This window comes from Cryptomeria japonica, chromosome 8, assembly GCF_030272615.1.
Source record: "Cryptomeria japonica chromosome 8, Sugi_1.0, whole genome shotgun sequence".
In the NCBI taxonomy this organism is placed as follows: Eukaryota; Viridiplantae; Streptophyta; class Pinopsida; order Cupressales; family Cupressaceae; genus Cryptomeria; species Cryptomeria japonica.
In genome coordinates, this window is record NC_081412.1 from 479,135,311 (window position 1) to 479,155,404 (window position 20,094).

Genomic DNA, 20,094 nt, shown 5'->3' on the forward strand with positions numbered 1-20,094 from the left:
TAGCTTTGATTGGTTGCTGTTGTGAGTGAATTATGGTGGGTTTGGGACTGGTTTGAGTTGATTTGGGTGAAAAATGAGGGAGTTATGAGCATTTTGGTGTTTCCATAGGCTGCTGTTTTGTACTTTCAGCTTGCAGATTGATTGTAACAGAAAATTATATTCTTGCTGTAGAAATCTGCATTACTCTCCTTCTTTCATCTCTAATTTTGTAAGGTTGTTTCAGTAGTACTGATCAATCATTCTTGCTGTCCTTATTTTGGAATTCCCACTGCATAAGTGGAAGAGGCTGGCTTAGCCGCCTTCTTACTTTGAAATTCAGTTTATGTACTCAGTCCTCCCACTGAACAAGTGGTCGAGTGATAAGTTTAATGCAATTGTCCTCCCGCTGAAATATGCGGTAGAATGATAGTTTAATGTAATGTCCTCCCGCTGAAATATGCGGTAGAGTGATAGTTTAATGTAATGTCCTCCCGCTGAAATATGCGGTAGAGTGATTGAATTTCAGTTTCTTGTCATTTTTCCCTTGGCCGGTTTACCGCCAAGAGTTTGGTTTCTATCCTGCTGGATAAGCAGAAGGGGCTGGCTTGTCGCCCAGGCATTGTAAATTCAATTTGATTATTGTTGCTAACGATCCCCGGAACACCGTATGCTCTCACCCTTCCAGACTAGGCTCTTGGTGAACAAAAGGTGGAAGGGTTCCCTTTCAGCAGTTTGGATTATTTCTCTAACCTTAACGGGTTGTGGTGATTGCTTGTATCTCTTATTGTTAAAAATCAAAAAAAAATTTACTGGGATATTACAACGTCTTGGACCACATTCCCGTCTGTTGATAGGGACCCCCGATTTTTGAAGTCTACCCGATAGAGGAGGAAAACCGAACCCAAGCCTGAGACCCATGGCCACTGCAATCGCTTGACTTGCCTCAGCTAGCCCGAGTCTTCATACCCCGAGTTTTGACAAAGCAAGTGAAAGGAGTCGGAATGCCGAAGGGAAACAACATCGTTATAAGGAAGGCGAAGCTCATAGGGCATCTCTCAAGGCCTCTATTTGACCCGAAATTCAAAAGGGAAGAGTTTTAAAGAGAAATATCTCAAATCACACAAACTGCCCGAAATGGGAGAGACAGAGCATTCTTATAAAGCTCACATTTCAGTTGAATGGCCCAAAAATGTGAAGTGAGGCAAGGTGTCTTTTAACCTTGCATTCCAATCGTGAAATCCGAAAATCAAAAAGCTTTCAAATTCGGCTAGTAGGCCGAAAAAGAGGGAAATAAATTAAAAAACTCGCCAAATCTCCTCACAGGCCGAAAAGGGCTAAATGCATTTAAAGTTCGCCAAAAGGCTCAATAGGCCAAGAGAGTTAAGATGTTTAGCCCCCAAAATCGTGCCATCTTAACCCTCTAGGGCCGAAAACAGGAGAGAAGGACAAAATCGCGATTTCCCTCTCATTTAGCCGAAAATGACTAAAGGATTCAAAATCGCGCAAACAAGCTCATTTGACCAAAAATTACAAAGAAAGACTAAAGTTCGCATTCTAAGCTCATAAGCCAAAAATCATGATTTGAAGCTAAACTGGTCGAATTTTTTGGCGAATGGTTTTGGCTGTCTGTTCAACCTAAGTTCGGCGATTTCTCTGACTTTGCAGGAATTGTGCATTTCCTCCAAATCGCTCGAGTTTTGAGCCAAACAAAGTAGAATCACGCGAAAACCCTAATTTTCCCGAAATTCGATTTTTAGAGGGCACATAAACACCAGAAATTGTCCAGTGCATACAAGATGCTCAAATTTCTCCAAAGTTAGGCAAAAATCAAATCTAAAGATAAAGTTCGGTAAATTTTTTATTGTTGTTGCAAGATATCAATATCGCACAATGTATCTGAAAAACCTGAATTTCACTAAGAAAAGGTGGAAGGGTGGAAAAAATATCAAGTTCGTCTTTGATAAACTTTGAGAAACAAAATAAAAGTTTTCTTAGTTAACATTTTGCATGTAAGGCCCGAATTTTCCAAAAAGAAAAATAAAATTCTAAGGGTTGCAATTTTTTTTTTAAAGGTTATTCTCACATTTTGGTTAAAATGACCAATTTTTATGAGGGGCATTTAAAAGTTTGGTAATTTAAGCAAATAAAGCTAAAACAAGTCACGCATCTCCGTCCAAATCACCCAAGCGTCGTGAAGGACCAAATTTCATACTGGAGTACAGGGGGATTTATGTTGTTTTTAAAGGCAAACATCTTTTGTTTTCGTTGAACCAAAGCCCGACATCGCCTAAAGTTAAATTTAATATTTGTTAAATTAATTCATTTAATTTTTCAAAATGATTAATCCGAAGTGAAAATTGATTATTTGTAGGTCGAAGGCATCGTCGGGAAAAACCAAGAGAAACCCTGAAACACAAATCGAGGAAGGAACGGTCGGGAAGTGAGGATGCGGAACGTAGGATCAACGATGAAGCATTGGGAAGCGTGCCATCACCGGACTACTGGAAAATGAGATTGAAGACAAAAAGAAAAAGAACACTCAAAATATGCATTCTCAGAAGGATACACAACTGGATTTAATTCCAGAAATTCAGTTTTGAAAACTAAAATTTTAAAACAAAGTGGAACACAGGTCAGTTATCTCTAATTGCCAAAATGACCGAATTAATGCCATACAGTTGTAGGTAGTTAGAAAGGTGGTTGGATGGATAACTGGGAATTGAGTAGGCATGGGTAAAAGTTGCCAGCTTCTAGAAGGGAGATCAGGGCCCTTGGATGTAGTCAATCCTGGCCGTTGATTAAAATTGTAAATTCTAAAAAAGGCAGAGGCCTTTCTTTTGTAAAGTGTGAGATTATTGTTAGATTTTTAGGTAGTTAGAATAGGTTAGATTGTAGAAGGTTAAATTTTAGGGGTAGCATAGAAATGCTGCAGAAATTGTTGTAATAGGTAGCTAGAATCAATATAATGGACATTGATTTGGTGTTTAGCATCTTGGTTTTAGTCTGTTTGCATGGTTTCTTTCAGCAATGTAGATAGATCTTTCTTTTTTGGGTGTGCAGGTATTTGATGGATTCAGGTTCATACCATTGGGGATATGTTGATTGTGCATCCTTGTGTATGGTTAGTCTGAGCCATAAAAATTGTGGTTAGTTCAATTGCAGGTGTTTGTCTGAGCTGGGCCAGAATTGGGTGCTCAGCCATGCTCCTGTAGTCTGAAAATCTTCCAAGTCCCCTTGAAGATTGCACTGTTCTTGCAAGGTTGTGAGCCATTTTGGCCAAGCAGGGATTGGTTATATTGAATCCGTCTACCCACATACCAGTCTTGTTAATTTTAGGTTTCCTAAACCCTTCTCTTTTGCTTTTATTTCCCAATCCGAGAATCACAGCCGACCAACTTGTTGTAAACGTGAAGCCCCTTGTGCTCCCAGCAAAACACATCAGATCATTGAGTTATCTTGCAGTCAAGAATTGACATTTGGAACCTTGAGGTTGTCCCCTTTGATCAACTAAAACAACATTAGGGCTTCCTTATACAAGAGAGGATAGGATACTCGGCGAGTAAATTATATTCTGCGTTGGTCGGATAGAGTCGTAGCAATGCGATTTTAGACACGTCAACATATAGGATAGTAGACAAGTGAAGACTTTGAGATTTGCTTCTATATTCCCGTCCCAGGGAAGTGGCAAAAGACTTCGTGCTTTCATGGAAACTTTGCTTCCTTTCATATAAGCATCTTTTTTGTTATTGAAATTTCTTAGATTTTTGTTTTTGTTACTCTAGTTGCAGTTTTTTTTTCGAAAAGAGAAAAGAATATCATCTTTTTTGAAAAAAGAGAAAGATATTGTTCCACCCAAATTAACTTAGTGTTTATATATTATAGTTAATTTGTAATAGTAGGAAAGGGGGAGCCTTCCCTTAGAATTAGGAGAGTTTTAAACTCACACTGTGGATGAAACCATAATTTTGCATTGCTTCCCAGGTGTACAAAATTTTCAACCAACATAATCTATTAGCACCAAAGTAGGCGTTGAGGGAATTGGGGTGCTAGGTTAATGGGGGGATAGAAGTTTGAAGGCCATAGGAGGGAAGGAAACAAGAAGTGGGGGTGTGAGGAACTAAGGAAAGGGATGACACTACGAGAAAGTCCAAATTTTTCCCCAAGGTTGTGTTGTGACGTATTCACACATCGCCCCATTCCAAATGGGGACCCCCACTTTTTTCCGCTTTCTAGGGTAGTAGTTAGAGTCTTTTGCCGTTAACCTTTGCATTGGAGAAGTATAGTTGGTCAAGAGGCTAGGAGTTAGGAGGATAGCCCTTCTTGTGAGGGGTGAAATGAAGTGATGTGAAATGAGAAGTCAAGTGAAGAGGGTCACATAGGGCGAAATTTTTCTAAGTATGGGAAAACTTCCATTGCTCATGCTTTTTTGGAGCAAACTTCCTTTGCCTTGGCATTGGAGCGAATTTCTTCCTTGGCCATCAAAGTGGAATGATTGCACTTTTTCTAGAGGAAGGTAGCATGAAGAAGATGAGATTAAGATTGATAAACTTCCTTTGCTCCTCTGGAAGAGCAAACTTACTAACTTGACTGACCTTGCTCATTAGCTTGGCATAAGCAAGAGATAGAAGAGAATTTGATGGAGGAATCCCTTAGATCAAGTCTAGCTAAATATGCAAGTGTTTCCTTCATCATCCAAGTGACCCAATTGTACTTCAGTGAGAGGTGAGATACGGGAGCAAAATTTGACTAAGTATCCAAGAATTTCCATTGCTCCTTCCTAGGAGTGAAATTCACTTCCTTTGCATCAATCTTGGAGCGAATTTTGCTTCCATTGCTCCCCTTTAGGAGTGAAATCCCTCGCCAAGCCTTCCAAATCATCTAAAATTACCTCTAGCCATCATGAGATGTCTTGGTTCGAACAATGAATGCAATATTTGATCAACATCCTTGAAATGGGCTAAGTGTAGGGGCCATTTCCATTGCTCCCTCGTAGGAGCGAAATCCTCTTCCATTGCCCTCATCTTGGAGTGAAGTGGACTTCTTGAACATATTGGAGGGTGATGAACTAATCTTATGCCTTCACAATCACTTTAATCATGCATACTCATCAAGTGCATCATGATTTTGACTGAAGAATGAAAGGGAGATGGCAAATTAAAATCACTTCCATTGCTCCTTATTTGGAGCAAAATACTCTTCCATTGCTCTCCCATGAGAGCGAATTTGCTTGTAAGCCTCCACATGAGCATAATTCAATCCATTCAAGTTGATGGAAAGAAAGAAATGGGTAAAAAGGAGTGAAGTTTCAAAGTTGAGTTCATTTCCATTGCTCCTCACTTGGAGCGAAATTTACTTCCATTGCTCCTCAGTGGGAGCGAATTTCACTTCCATTGCCCTAGTTTAGGAGCGAAATTCCTCAAAAGGCCTTCCTGGAGTCAATTTGACATGTTTTCATGTATGGATGGCTAAAAACTTAAGGTATGAGTCAATGGAATTAAGGTAAATGGGTAAAAAAGAGTAAAGTGCCAAATTGAAAGCTATTTCCATTGCTCCTCAATTGGAGCGATTTTTACTTTCATTGCTCCTCATTGGGAGCAAAAATGCCTTCCTTTGCTTGAGATTGGGAGCGAAAATGATTGCAAAGCCTTCTTCAAGGTTGATTTGACTCCTTCAAGTGCATAGATGGTAAATTATTCAAACATGAAGTGATGAAGGGTAAAATTCAAGTCATTTCCATTGCCTTCCCTTTGGAGCGAAATGTTCTTCCATTTTTCCCCTCCAGGAGCGAATTTCACTTCTACTGCCCCAATCTAGGAGCGAAATTATCCTCAAAGCATTCAATGAAGGTGATTTGATAAATTTTGCACATGAGGATTAAAGCATGTAAGGAAATGAATTGATGGAATGAAGAAAGAAGATGAAAATTTGGTTAATTATCAAAAAATTTCCATTGCTTCCTGATTGGAGTGAATTATACTTCCATTGCTCCCTGATTGGAGCGAATTATACTTCCATTGCTCCCTGAGTGGAGCGAAATTACCTTCCTTTGCTCCTCCTTGAAAGCGAAAACCTCCCTTTAAGCATTTTGATGACAATTTTGATCATTTCATATGGGAGAGATGATGATCTTGAGGTATAAGAGGGCAAGATTGTTGAAATTTACCTAAGAGAGTTGGGTTTCTTACCACTTCCATTGCCCCTTGATTGGAGCGAATTTCATTTCCATTGCCTTGGTTTAGGAGCGAATTTCCTTCTAAGGCTTTCCTGAAGGCTAATTTGACACATCTACACACTAGGAAGGTGAAATCACAAGGTCTAAGTTGATGAAAAGACATAGAAATTGATAAAACCTAGCTAAGTGGCGATTTTGAGGGTTACTTCCATTGCTCCCTGATTGGAGCGAACTATACTTCCATTACTCCTTGACAAGAGCGAAACCACCTGCCTTTGCTCCTTCATGAAAGCGAATTCTCTTCTAGGGCACCCATTGAGGGTAATTTGATGGTTTTTGCACATAAGACTAAAAGCCTATGGAATGAATGAGGGACAAGAGATCAATTGATGGAGAAGTGATGGAATGATGCTAAACTTCCTTTGCTCCTCATCAAGAGTGAAATTGATTTCCATTTTGTAATATCCCCAACAATTTTTTTTTGTTTTATAAACAGTTTTACAAACACACCAATCACCCGTTAGGGTTAGAATAATGCAATCCAAACCAACTGAAAGGAACCCTACATCTTTTGATCACCGAGAGCCAAGACTAGGAGGGTGAGAGCATACGGTGATAGGGGATCGTTAGATGCAACACTGAAAATGCTGATTACAATATTGGGCGGCAAGCCAACCCCTTCCACTCTCCAGCGGGTAAAACAAGGAAACTTAGTGGTAAACCAGCCAAGGAAACAAGAAGACATTCAAACACAAGTCACTCTACCGTGATATTTCAGCGGGAGGACTTATCACTAAACAAACTCAACTCAACCGCTTATGCAGCGGGAGGACAATTACAAACAAAGACCACTCGATTGCTTATGCAGTGGGAGGACTGAACTACAAACTGAATTACAAACACTAAAGGCGGCCAAGCCAGCCTCTTCCACTTATGCAGTGGGAATTACAATGAAGTACTTCAGATACAATAGAGGTTAGTACTACTAACCAACAATTCAATGATGAATACAATGAAGTACTAGGAATCATAACAATGGAACTCAGAGAAATACAAGCTAAAACACAAATAACCAAATCTGATGTAAAATACCAGCAACTCCAGAAATGGGCCAGCAACACTGAAAGACTCACAACTTCCTCAAAACAGCTCCAAATCGCAAACGAACACAGGCAAATGGAAGATATGACCATGGCGACCAAGATAGGAGCATAAACCAGCACCAAAAACGTCAACAAAGAGAAGCACGCAACCCGAGGCACCTCTAGAAAGGTATGGCCAGCATTGGAAGTTCGACTTGTTGCTAAAAAATTCAAACTCACACCAAAAACCACGCCAAAACAGAAGATTAATCGTCCAACCAATACGCTTCCGATGAGCCGCCGCTACCTAGAATGATTTGTCGCACGGGCAGGGAGATATGAACAAAACTTCGCTTCAGCCACTCCAAACCAGCGACACAGAAAAACACTGAACACACTGAAAACTGAAAACACACTCTCAAATTTCTCCAACAACACACTGAATCAGCTAGGTATTGTATTTCAAGTATGAAACTGTGCAAGCTAGGAAGCCATAACTTCGAAGCTCAAATTCAATTAACATTCCGGCAGCATAACAGTATAATTTCTCCAAGATAATCAAAAGGAGGCGCCCAACCTTGTATTTATAGATTTCTGAATCTCAAATTCAAATGAACATGGCACCAAATTCCCTTTAATTTCATTTGCATCTCATTACATGACCCCCTCAAGACACGGCATCCCATTTTCAGGCCTCCTAGTCGAATTTTACCAAGGTACACAAGTTCGCACATGAGAAAACATTATAAAGTGTGAAATGACTTCATTTTGGGTGCCCTCCCGACTTAGGAAATAAAATGTGACTTAGGATAAATGATATAATTTTTTCCTTCCTAAGTCGTTCCTCCAAAATTGATCAGTAAAAATAATTAAATATCAAACTTTAGGTTAAAGTAATAATATTTAATTAATCAATTATAAATCAACTATTGATCATTGCCAAATCAAACTGTGAACTGAAGTGCAGGAAATCACTAATCTGAATTGGATTGGAGCTCTGCCCAAGACTGCCAAAAATAGTATTGCCTGAACTGACACTTACAAAAAATAGTAAGTCATGAAAACAACTCCGAAAAACATGCTCGTCGAACCCCGTGAATGAGCTCGGAAAACCTAAAAAAACCTCAAAATCCGGTCAGCTGCCACCAACTTACTAAAAATAGTAAGTTTAGAAATAATTTCAGAACAAGATGCATGTTATACCTCTGCGAAGCCCTCAAAAAACCCAAAAGGAATCTACAATCGGAAACGAAGAATCCCTACCAGACAAGCATCAATTGGATCACACAGTTTTCCACAAAAATAGGAAACCCTAATTCCTGATTCTAGTAAGCCTTCGGGTCTCCGGAATAGGCTAATGGACCACTGGTTTCCCCTTACTGAGAAGGGGACATTAGACATTGCTCTTACATTGAAGCGACTTCCTTTGCTCCTTTTTAGGAGCGAGCTTACCTCTAGATGTGCCTATCAAACCTGCAAGACATAAAATGTGAGATCATGTCAAATTGAGAATATGTAAAAGTTATATACCATGTATGTTTGATACTATATTTGTTTTGTTTTGCATATGTGAAAGGAGGATGATGCAAATTACAAAGCAACACCTTGAAGAAATAAGAGAGGGAGGATTGCAAGACCCACACCACCATGCAACTTCAAGGAGAAAACTTCACCGACAAACACAAAGGTATTAAAGAAGGTGATGACACAAGAGGAATTCACTTATATAAGAACATGATCCACACATCCAAGGATTTGGATGAAAGAATCAACAACATGAAGGGAATCACAAAGAAAGTATTTCAAAGGAGTGAAGAAGTTGTTATGACAAGGCAATATCAAGATTCAAAACTAAGAGGCAGTCAACATCTACACCTTGCACCTTCATGGCTTTCAACATTGAGAAATTCAAGAAGATAGTTTTAGAAGAGATAATCAAACTTAGAAGATCATCTTGAACAACATGATATAATTCAAAAACATGCCTTTATCATCATCACACCAAGCATTGAGCAAGTAATTAATGTTGAGTATCAAGGGATATTACTTGTGATAAGATATGAGGTCTACAAGTGCAGAATGAGGTGGCGTCCCAGTCACTACTCCACCAATCAGAGGAAGTCCTACATCAACATGTCTCGATTCAATTAACCAAACTCACCCATGGGGGCACAAACTCCAGTGTACCTACCCTACTATCTATTGGTCAAACGCTCCAGAAATGACATGTGTCCAAGAATTGTAATTATTTCATTGGCCAGAATAAAGTTGGTTGTAACAAACCCTAATTAGGGTTTCATTGTAAAATCTTGGCCACTGATGGGGTTTGATCCTGGCCACTCATTGTAATGAGCTCACTATATAAAGCTCAAGCTCTTCATTTGTAAAAGTTAATAAAGAGAGAAAAATAGCGAATAGAAAATAGTTAGTAGTTCAATAGCAGATAGCAGCTAGAGTAGAGTAGGAGGAGAAGGCAGAAATTGTTGCCAAAGCTGTAAATAAACTTCCTTTTCATTGAAGTTATGGTGGAATGTGTTGTTTCTTTTGCACTTGCATGGTTTCTTGTTGGATCTTCACGTTAGCTAATGATAATTAGATGGATGAAAGAATGTTGGTATGATTTATGGTGGAACTCCTAATCCATACCACTAGCCTCTTGCTGATTGTAAGTGCGCCTTGCGTGGTCAGCTAGAATACCTGAATGAATTAAGTTTGATTGTTATTCAATCATTGATATGCATTCAATTGATGGTGTCTATGCTTGATAATGATTTGAAAATCATCTAGTTTCCTTAGAAGGTCGCACTAAGCTTTGTGGAGTTGCTGCTTTGCATGTCAAAGAAAGGCTTAGTCAAGTTTCACCTAAGATTGGTTATCGTTCCTACATTCTTAGACTTCTCAAACCCTATGTCTTTTGCCCTTTTTTTATTCTCCAAGCAAGTAGATAGAATCTAAGTTCTAGGAATTCAAATATTCGATGAAAGTCCCCTTATGATTCCAGCATTATCACATCAAACCATTGAGCTTATCCACAAGTCGTGACCCAACATTGAAGAACCTTGGAGTTATCTCAAGTGATCCTTATGCGAATCTTCAGCATTTGAGAGACTTTGATCAAGAGAGGATAAGATACTTTTGGATATTTTATTTTGTGTTTGCATGTGCCTAAAAAACACATCAACAGGTTGGAAAGTGAATTTGTAATGTCCCATCTTTGGCATATTTGAGAAATAAAATATTTTTTAATTGCCAAGACTAAAATATATGAAAAAGGGAATTAAAATTAATTAATTATCATTATTGCGTAATGTTAATTTAAAATATAATATTTGATTAATAATTAATTAAAGTGACTTTAGACAGAAGATTAATTAAATATTATTTAAATGGCTTTGGGGATTGAGGCTGGATATGGAATGGTTAATTCTTACATTAACATTTTTGAGGAGTTTCTTAGATTTGCAGGCTCTGGAGGGAGACCCTGAAGTCACCATTTTCAGTAGTGAGACTAATCTACCCTAGATGGTCTTGGAGGAATCATCCAGATTTCTCAGTTGGGCATTAATGGAGGAAAGATTGTGAAGTCTTTTTGGAAGACAACTTTCAGAGGTAAAATTGTTATTTTCTGAATAAGATTATTATTGCAGGAAGATTGAATATTTTTCTATTGCTGGAGGATAAATTATTTGTGCTGGGTAAATCAAATATTATTTTGGTGATATAAATATAATAACCTAGAGTCAAATTATTGGGAAATTATCTGGTATTGTCCTGCCACCAGGTTCCAGTTAATATTATATTTAAATGAATCGATGCTCAAAATTGCTGTTGGACGATGTAAGGTGCAGACACATAAAGGGTATTGATTTATCATTGCTGGGCAAATAAACTAAGACCTTGATAGGAAACATTTATTGAAATTGTGGACTTCATGTTATTTTGGAATGGGGGTCATGATTAAAGTTGGATGTTAATATTTCTGTTAGCCGCGATTTATTCCTTTGAGAAATATTAAGCTTGAGTGACAGGATGGAGTATTTTCCATGTGGGAAAGTCTAATGATAATCTGGCAATGCTTCTAAAGTGGCATTGAGCATTTTATTGGATATATTTGATGAGACACAAGCTTACAAAAGAAATAATAGACGGAGCATAATCTTTGCGAGAGCAGCTTAACATGTCCTTTGGCATCAAGAATAAATTATTAGTTTGGTGATATTAAATATTGCAAAGGTTAAGTATTGAAGCGGTGGTGAATATTGAGCGATTTTCAGTCATATATCATGGGCTTCTCATTGTATTCAAACTGACTATTATATCATTGTGTGATTTCTATGTGAACTGGAAATGATGGTTGACTGACTTTCATATGGTTGCTGGTTTATATGCCTTTCTTCTCGAAGATATTCATTGCTGATTTGTGGGTTATTTACTTCTTCCTGGCACTGAATTCATACCTTGGAATGATGTGGGATGTACTTGAAGATTAATTTCACTGAGCGATGGATATTATCTGAGTTTTAGCACCTTTAGAACAAGTCGGAATTCAGGGGAGGATATAAACTAATAAGTGTGAAGAACTTTCTATGCATAATCTTTCTTAGAAGAAGTCATTGCTGGGTTAGAGTCTACATCACACCCATTACCAATTTGTGAGAACCACATCTGGTTGCTATTCATTGTTCATGATTTCCTGGGCGTGGTTAGAAACCTTCTCTTTATTGTTTGGAAGAACAGAGAATTATATGTAAAACGGTTTCTGAAATATATCACGCACAGCTATCTTTATTACAGAACGACCAATGATCGAAGTATAAGGTCAGAGCCCTTTTGAGTACATATTTCTGTTCTTTGTTCATTTTCTGTAATGCGCTATTTTGGAATAACTTGTAGTCAAATATTGAAATTTGAGTTTTAGTTTGCAAACTGTGTCAAAATGTCTCGTGACTATTTATGAAATTCTGAGATGCAACTGTAAATGATTTATGCCAAAAACATATAACAAGAAGTCCCTTAGCAAATGTGCTCAGATATTCCAACTTAAAGGCAATATGCAAACTGTTCAACAAAATGTCAGTTTGATCAGAGCAAAATTTGGTTAAATCAAGAAAGGGTCTTTATAGAATCAGATGCCCTCATACTTAGAACTAGGGGTATTACAATTAAACAAGTAGGTACCGATCACCTAGTACAAGTTTTCCATAGTATAAAAATTCTGGAAGTATGTTTTTGTAATGTTTCTAGGTCACTTTTACTTACCTTTAGTTTATATTGATTAATCTTTTTGTATGCTAATGTAATTTTCTTTTCAATCTATGTAACAAAAATGTTCTGGATTGTCTAAGGTTTAGATGAAGTCTTACTTCAACATTAGTGAATTTCTTTTTGGATGAATTTGCAGCTAGATCAATTGGATTCCAAAAAGAAATTTTAGTTCACTCTATTTGCTATTTGGATAGGTGTGGCCATGATAAGCTAGATGGTTACATCTTAAATTGATGTAGAAGTGCGCCCCTATCTTACCACGACATTCAAATGCAACTCAGAATTGCAAGACAAATCTGCAAAACAAGTATCTTATTTACTACCTGAATGCTCCTGAAATTCAGCAATTACAAAGTAAACCTGATATTACACTGAATTGCAGCCTCATAGGCATACATAGCAATCTGAAATTTGATACAATCTGATTAAAAATCAGTCGTAAGAAAGAAAGAACTACTAAGTAAAAATAACTTCCTCCTTCTTGGTCTTTTGTTGCAAAATAGGCTTCCCGAATCTGCAACCTGCAAAAGACCTCTACCACCAATTCAAGACCTCCATTTAAAGAAACAAAATGAGAGGGAAAACAACTTTGGTTTTTCAAAACCAAAGATACAACACTTCCCAAAATCCCATGCCCAAAATGAAAAGTTGCAATTTTTAACTTCGAAAATTGTCAATAATGTCAAGTTTTGATTGCAAGTGACTCACCACCACCCACAACAAGATTTGGAAGATGCCAAGAAAGGTAATTAAATGACATTTAATTCTCCATTAAGCATTTTACTTCTCACCTCCACCAACATTGTAAAACAATAGTCATTTATGACACTCGATAATTCCACTTGGGACCCAAAAATAGAAATTGCCAACCCATAAACTCTTGGGTGCCCACTTTGAACAGCTATCGTTTAGGAGTGAATTAGCAAGCTGTCACAAGTTGTAACTCCAAGAATCTACACCCGAAGAAGGAATTTTCCAAATTTTAGGAAGAATATGCCAAATTCAAATTTGAATTTCCTACCTACCATGGATGCTCTTGCATCATCAATTTTACAGTTCTTCATGCTAAGTTATCATAAATAAAAGCTTTTAATTGTATGTGCAAGTTCATAGGATATAACTCTTTTTAAATTTTTTTTGAGAACCTACACCAATTTATCCATCTTGAGAGAGTTCCATGCATTTTGGGTCTTTATGGGTAACATGTGAATTGCGAATTTCAAATGATAAAAATTAGTTGCATTGTGAACTAGTCTTATTCTCCTAGATTTAAATATCCTTGCTCTAAAAGATTGGTAGGCCAGGATAAGGGAGTCGAGACAATGTTTTTGGGTTATTCTTATGCATTATGCCCAAGCTATTTGATCTTGTTCTTTTCATTAATCTTTAATATTTTTTGTGAGATCTTGAGGAATACCCTACCAAGTTTGCAAAACCAAATTTGTAGAGATGTAACCCCCACATCCAAGCTTCCTACAATTTGATCATAAATTTCAAATGCCTAATTTGACTTTGTTTCTGTGGGACTAGTCTTTGAGTGAACCTCCTAGAGTTGTAGGGTGTGGTTTGGAGCACCAACAATCTCCTCAATTGCTCATAGGATTTGGGTAAAAGATGATTACTCCAATAATACCTATAATCTGAGAAAGGATGTTTGTGGACATTTTCCCCATACTATTCAAGGGCCCTCGCGCAATGCTTTAGAAAAAAATTAACCTCTTCATCTAGAGATAAGCGTGTAATTGTAGGAGTTTGGAGGTGACTAATCACAATGACACAGTCTTTACTCAAGACAATGACAATCTTTACAATGTTCTCTCCAACTAAACAAAGCTTGACATGTTGGCATGATCAATAGTTCCCTCATTCACATGGAGATTCAATGCTCTTATATGAGGTAAGTAATTGTGAGGTTGCTGAATTTGAGCTTGTGGTCATAGCATAGTCCTAGATACTTAATAAGTTAACTAGTTATATGATGTGTTAATTCCATAGTTCGGAAAACTCAAGCTCAAACTCAACTCGGCAGCCCATAATTTTAATTCGGATATGGGTAACATTTGCCTTGCAAATTTCAAATGATAAAAATTCGAGGAGATTTGGTTTTGCATATTTAAAAATCCTCGCTCTAAAAGATTGGTAGGCCAGCATAAGGGAGTCGAGACAATGTTTTTGGGTTATTCTTAGGCATTATGCGAAAGCTATGTGATCTTGTTCTTTTCAGTTATCTTCAATTTTTTTGTGGGATCTTGAGGAATGCTCTACCAAGTTTGCAAAACAAAATTTGTAGAGATGCAACCCCCACATCTAAGCTTCCTACAATTTGATCATAAATTTTAATCTAAATGCTTAATTTGACTTTGTTTCTATGGGACTAGTCTTTAGGTGAGCCTCCTAGAGTTGTAGGGTGTGGTTTGGAGAACCAACAATCTCCTCAATTGCTTTTAGGATTTGGATAAAAGATGATTACTCCAATAATACCTATAATCCAAGAAAGGTTGCTTGTGGACATTTTCCACATTTTCCCCATACTATTCAAGGGCCCTCGTACAATGATTTAGAAAAAAATTAATGTCTTCATCTAGAGGTAAGTGTGTAATTGTAGGAGTTAGGAGGTGACTCAACACAATGACATAGTCTTTACTCAAGAAAATGACAACCTTTATAATGTTCTCTCTAATTAATCAACGCTTGACATGTTGTCATGATCAATAGTTCCCTCATTCACATGGAGATTCAATGCTCTTATATGAGGTGAGTAATTGTGAGGTTGCTGAATTTTAGCTTGTGGTCATAGCATAGTTCTAGTTACTTAATAAGGTAACTAGTTATATGATGTGTTAGCTCCATATTTCTAAAAATTCGGCTCAAACTCAACTTGTCAGCCCAAAATTTTAATTCAGACATGGGACGCAACACAGACTTAATGAACAGCTCGGCACAAACTCGGTGGGAAAAAAACCTCATAATTACACAAAAAACGAAATCACTACATTTAGAGAACATAAAAGTCTAATTTGACCATCAATTTGTCATAAGTCAGACATTACACATCATATGATCCTCAGAGTCTCAAAATTTGAAATTTTTGTCACTATCTGTTATGTTCAGGTGCTAGAAGAGTCCAAGCTCAGGACTTGGGAATCCTGGAGCTGGAATCGTCCGAGTACTTTCAAAGACTCGGCTAAACTCAGAACAGGAGTTTGGTCAACTTGGCTCAGCCAGCTCAAGGACTTGGGAGTTTGGTGAGTCTTGCAAAGTACTCGCAAAGTATTGCAACTATGGTTAGTTCCATATTTATTGTTGTCGTATCACACAAAGGAAGCATGATTTATTATTGATATTGTTGATCTAATTCATAATATAACAGGGCTTACCCATGCACATTAAATAGGTCAGTTAAAGGGTTCACCACTTCCTTTGGATAAAAAATTAAAATTGAGAACTGAGGCTTTTGTTATAATTGTGATCTCTCTCTCTCTCTCTCTCTCTCTCTCACACACACACACACACACACACGCATCACTACTTAATGGATTATCATCGGGATTTCATGTTAGAGTTATACATAAGGGAATACAATTTTCGCTCATGACTGCCTACCACTTTGTCATATACCTGGCAGATTTCAGCTGAAACCAAAGATCAATCTTGGATCTCGGCAGGATTCTTATGTGATTTATATTTCAGAGATTTTGTTGAACCTGTATGTTTTTAAGTTGATTAATTGCATCATCGGAACTTCTATGTATCTTTCCTTTAAATTTTGGCAATTCAAATGTTGAGATCCTAGACATATGCCATTGTATAATAGGTTCTTGATTAATATTTGTGTGTCACATAAGTGATGGTTGATTTGTGGTAACTTCAGATCATTTCCCACATGTATCTTCTTCTTATTGAATTGGAGAAAAAGCCAGATTAAATGTCATTTTTGTGTTGTCTTTCCTTGGATTTGACGTTGTCAGAGAAATATGATTTGCTCAATATGATGCCTATGTGCAGATAATCTCTAATGGGGGTTATAAAGCTGTTGCACATGCATTGGAGCGTTGCACAGTTTTTGTTTATGGTCGAAAAACAAGTAAACATAATTTGCCTAAAAAGATATACAGATATTCAGGAGATGCCAAGGGAGTCAAATCAGGGACACTTCCAACTGAACAAACTGACTTGATGACGCTGAGCCAAGTGAAACTAACAATTAAAAAACTTATGAAGTCTAGGGACATGTAGGTAATTTGGTCTTGATTTTTAGTCATGTATGCTATGATTTTTTCTACACTAGTTATTTTTTACTTGGAAATAGTGTGGAGTTTGATGCCTCGATGTTCTTCTTAGCTAATTATATTAGGTACCTTACAGATCTGACATGCCAACATACAAAGATTTACAAGCATTTGATCAAAATCTATATGCTTCAGTAAAGACACATGGAGGACGAGTCAAGGTTGCAAAATTTATGGGTGTCAAATTGACAAAAAGCGAGGTTAGTTTACAAATATACCTGTAAGAAATTGAAGTTTTGTGATTAATTGTTTAACACATTTGTCTTATATTTGCAATGTTGGTCTGTTCATGAGACCTTGACAATCTCTGCTTGCAGCGTGGGCGGTGGTCTAGTCTATCTGTTGCTGGAGCAGCACTTCGCTCATACATATGCAGTAAAATTGCTGAAGAAATGAGCTTGGAAGCTGGTTACAATGAGGATGATATTTGGGAGGAAGCAGCTATAGATGGATATCTAAGGCTCCCTACATATCCACAAGTTTTAAAGGATGGCAGGCCAGATCTTCACTATGTCTTACAAGTGAGTTTCATTTTTTTTAATACATTTCCTTTGCTAGAAACAAATTCAACCTTATCTTTAATTCATTATCTGATAAAGCATAAGTCATTATTATTCCTTCTTTTTAAAATATATCATATTATATCTGTTTCTAGTTTGGTGAGTGTCTATTTGATAATGATTTTCAACGTGTGGATTCATTGTGTATGTCATTCGCATGTTTGATAGAGGCGTGCTAGAGGTGTATCCACTCAAAAGTTAACATGCCTAGTTGTATGCTGTCACAAATTCATTCATGCTTATTGTCAGTATCTCATCTTTTCTATGCAATGGGTTCTTTTTTTAATAGTTGAGAATGCCTTTGCTACTCAGAAAATTCTATCTAACCAGCTTTAGTCTTTACAATAAGTTGCTTACTCAATATGATGGCTTACTTTCATTTGTAGCTTTGCAACTAATTCCATATATGCTATCCTACATTACGAACATGAATATTGCTTTTTTTCCTTGTATTAATGATTTAATCAGTGAACCACGGGGACGCGTCCCCCCCATTTTTGGGCGCGTCCCCCCGTCAGAGACGTCTCGGGGACGCGGGGACGGGGACGCGACGTCCCCCGCCGTCCCGCCACCGCCACCCAAACTCCGCCGGGACGGGGAGACGTCCCCGACGCGGAGACGTCTGGGCGTCTCCTGGGGGACGTCTGGGCGTCTCCGTGGGAGACGCCTGGGCGTCCCCCCGTCCCTCGAGAGACGCCCAGACGTCTCTCGAGGGACGGGGGGACGCCCAGGCGTCTCCCGCGTTCGCACGGGATAAAAAGCGCAGTTTTCATTTTTTTTTTTAATTTTTATGACATGTGCTTTTTGGGGGGGGTTAAGGGGTAACCCTAATTGGACGTGGGCCCCACCCCACCCCCCAAAACAACACAAAAACATGTTTAGTTTGGATTTCTCATTTCACTCTCATTATGCAAAACTGATTTTTTTTCCAGCAGCTTGAAGAGGAGGAACAGCTTGAAGAAGATTGATTGAAGGGGTGAGAAAAGTGACTACAAGTGTGATAGGAGCTAGAAGAAGCAAGAAGAAGAGGAAGAAGAAGATTCTTCTACATTTTGGAGAGATTTTTCAAGCACAAGGTAGGGTTTTTCAACTTCTTCTTGTTTTTTTTTTGTTTTACTTTCTGATTTTCATTGTTCTATGTCATTTTTGGTTTTTTTAATTTTTTTTCCCTATTCATCTTAAGACTCAAAATGAGGTTTGATGTTGAATCTTGAGGGCAAAATGATTCATCATTTTGCCCTCAAGATTCAACATCAAATCTCATTTTGAGATGAATAGGAAAAAAAATTTAAAAATTTAAAAATATATTGTTAAACAAGGCTGATTTTATTTTTATTTTGTGAAATGCAGTGTCAATTTGAAAATTTCACAATGAGCTCCCAAGGCACGAGTCAAGATAACATGGAAATCCATTCTCATAGTGAGAATGATTCAGAATATGAACCTGAAAATGAGGGGGGTGACCATGGGGCTGATCCTGGAGCCCAATCTAGTTCTATGGCAAGTGCAGCAGCTAGTACAGGTTGCCCTTCAGAGTTGTTGGCACCATATGCTAGGGGTCATTTTGATCCTAAGTCTCCTCTAAAACAGTTTGCTTCACAAATATCAGTACAAGGCACTGCATCACATTCAAGTGGGGGAACAAGGAAGTGGAAGTGCAATATTTGTGACAGAGAATGGTTCGGTAGCATTAGCAGGGTGAATGCACACTTTCTATTTTGGAGAGGAAAAGGCGTGAAACATTGTAAGTTTTTGGAGGAACCCAAAAATATACAGTACAGAATTGAGTTTAACAGGCTTTGGGGGGTTCCAGATGACACAAATATTTCAATGCCTACTACTTTGTCTGCTAGGGCATCACTTCACGACAGCCGGAATGTGCCAGTGCCACATACTTATCATGCTTCGCAGGCGGGAGGAATGATGTTTGGATCTCCATCTACTTCCACTTCTACTGTTGCCAGGACTGGGAAACGTAAGTTGCATACACCACAGAGCAACCCCATTGCTGATATGTTTAATGTGCAGCTGAGAGATGAGATAGATGAATCCATTGGCAATTTCTTCTTTGCCAATGGCATTCCATTTCATGTTTCACGGTCTCCTTATTATAGGAAGATGATAGATATGGTGGCCAAGGGAGGACCATCTTATGTGCCACCAGGGGAGACGAAAATGAGGACCTCGATCTTGGATAAAAGCTATTCCAAGATCAATATTTTGATGGAGAAGATGAAGGCATGTTGGGTGGCATTGGGGTGCAGCATAGTTATGGATGGGTGGACGAACATTAGCCATCGTCCACTCATCAACATCATGGTCACATGTGCAGAGGGCCCATACTTCCTTAGAGCAGTTGATTGTACAGGGCATCGTAAAGATGCTGATTTCCAGTTTCAGGTCCTCAGGGAGGCTATTGAGGAGGTTGGGCCACAAAATGTGGTCCAAGTAGTGACAGATGCAGCATATGTGTGTAGAGCAGCAGGGAGACTCGTTGAGGCAGCCTATAGACACATTTGGTGGACCCCATGTTGTGTGCATGCCATGAACAATGCACTCAAGGACATGGGGAAGATTGACTGGATTAGAGGAGTGGTCACCGATGCGAGAGATGTGCAGATGTTTATCTGCAACCACCACATTTCACATGCACTATTCAGGACCTTCGCGAAGGAGTTCTTGAAACCAGTTGAGACTAGATATGCATCCTATTTCATTCTCTTGGAGAGAATGATTGAGTTGCAAGA

The 20,094-nt window shown here is 38.2% G+C and overlaps 1 protein-coding gene across 2 annotated transcripts in view; it reads left to right on the top strand.

Moving 5' to 3' along the window:
• Window positions 1-20,094, top strand: part of LOC131043756 (uncharacterized) — a 176,589-nt gene that overhangs the window by 145,572 nt on the left and 10,923 nt on the right. For both annotated transcript variants that reach the window (XM_057976987.2, XM_057976985.2), the window contains exons 8-10: window positions 16,504-16,730; window positions 16,864-16,987; window positions 17,105-17,308. In XM_057976987.2, the coding sequence (XP_057832970.2) occupies window positions 16,504-16,730; window positions 16,864-16,987; window positions 17,105-17,308 (555 nt within the window). The remainder of the gene's footprint in view (window positions 1-16,503; window positions 16,731-16,863; window positions 16,988-17,104; window positions 17,309-20,094) is intronic.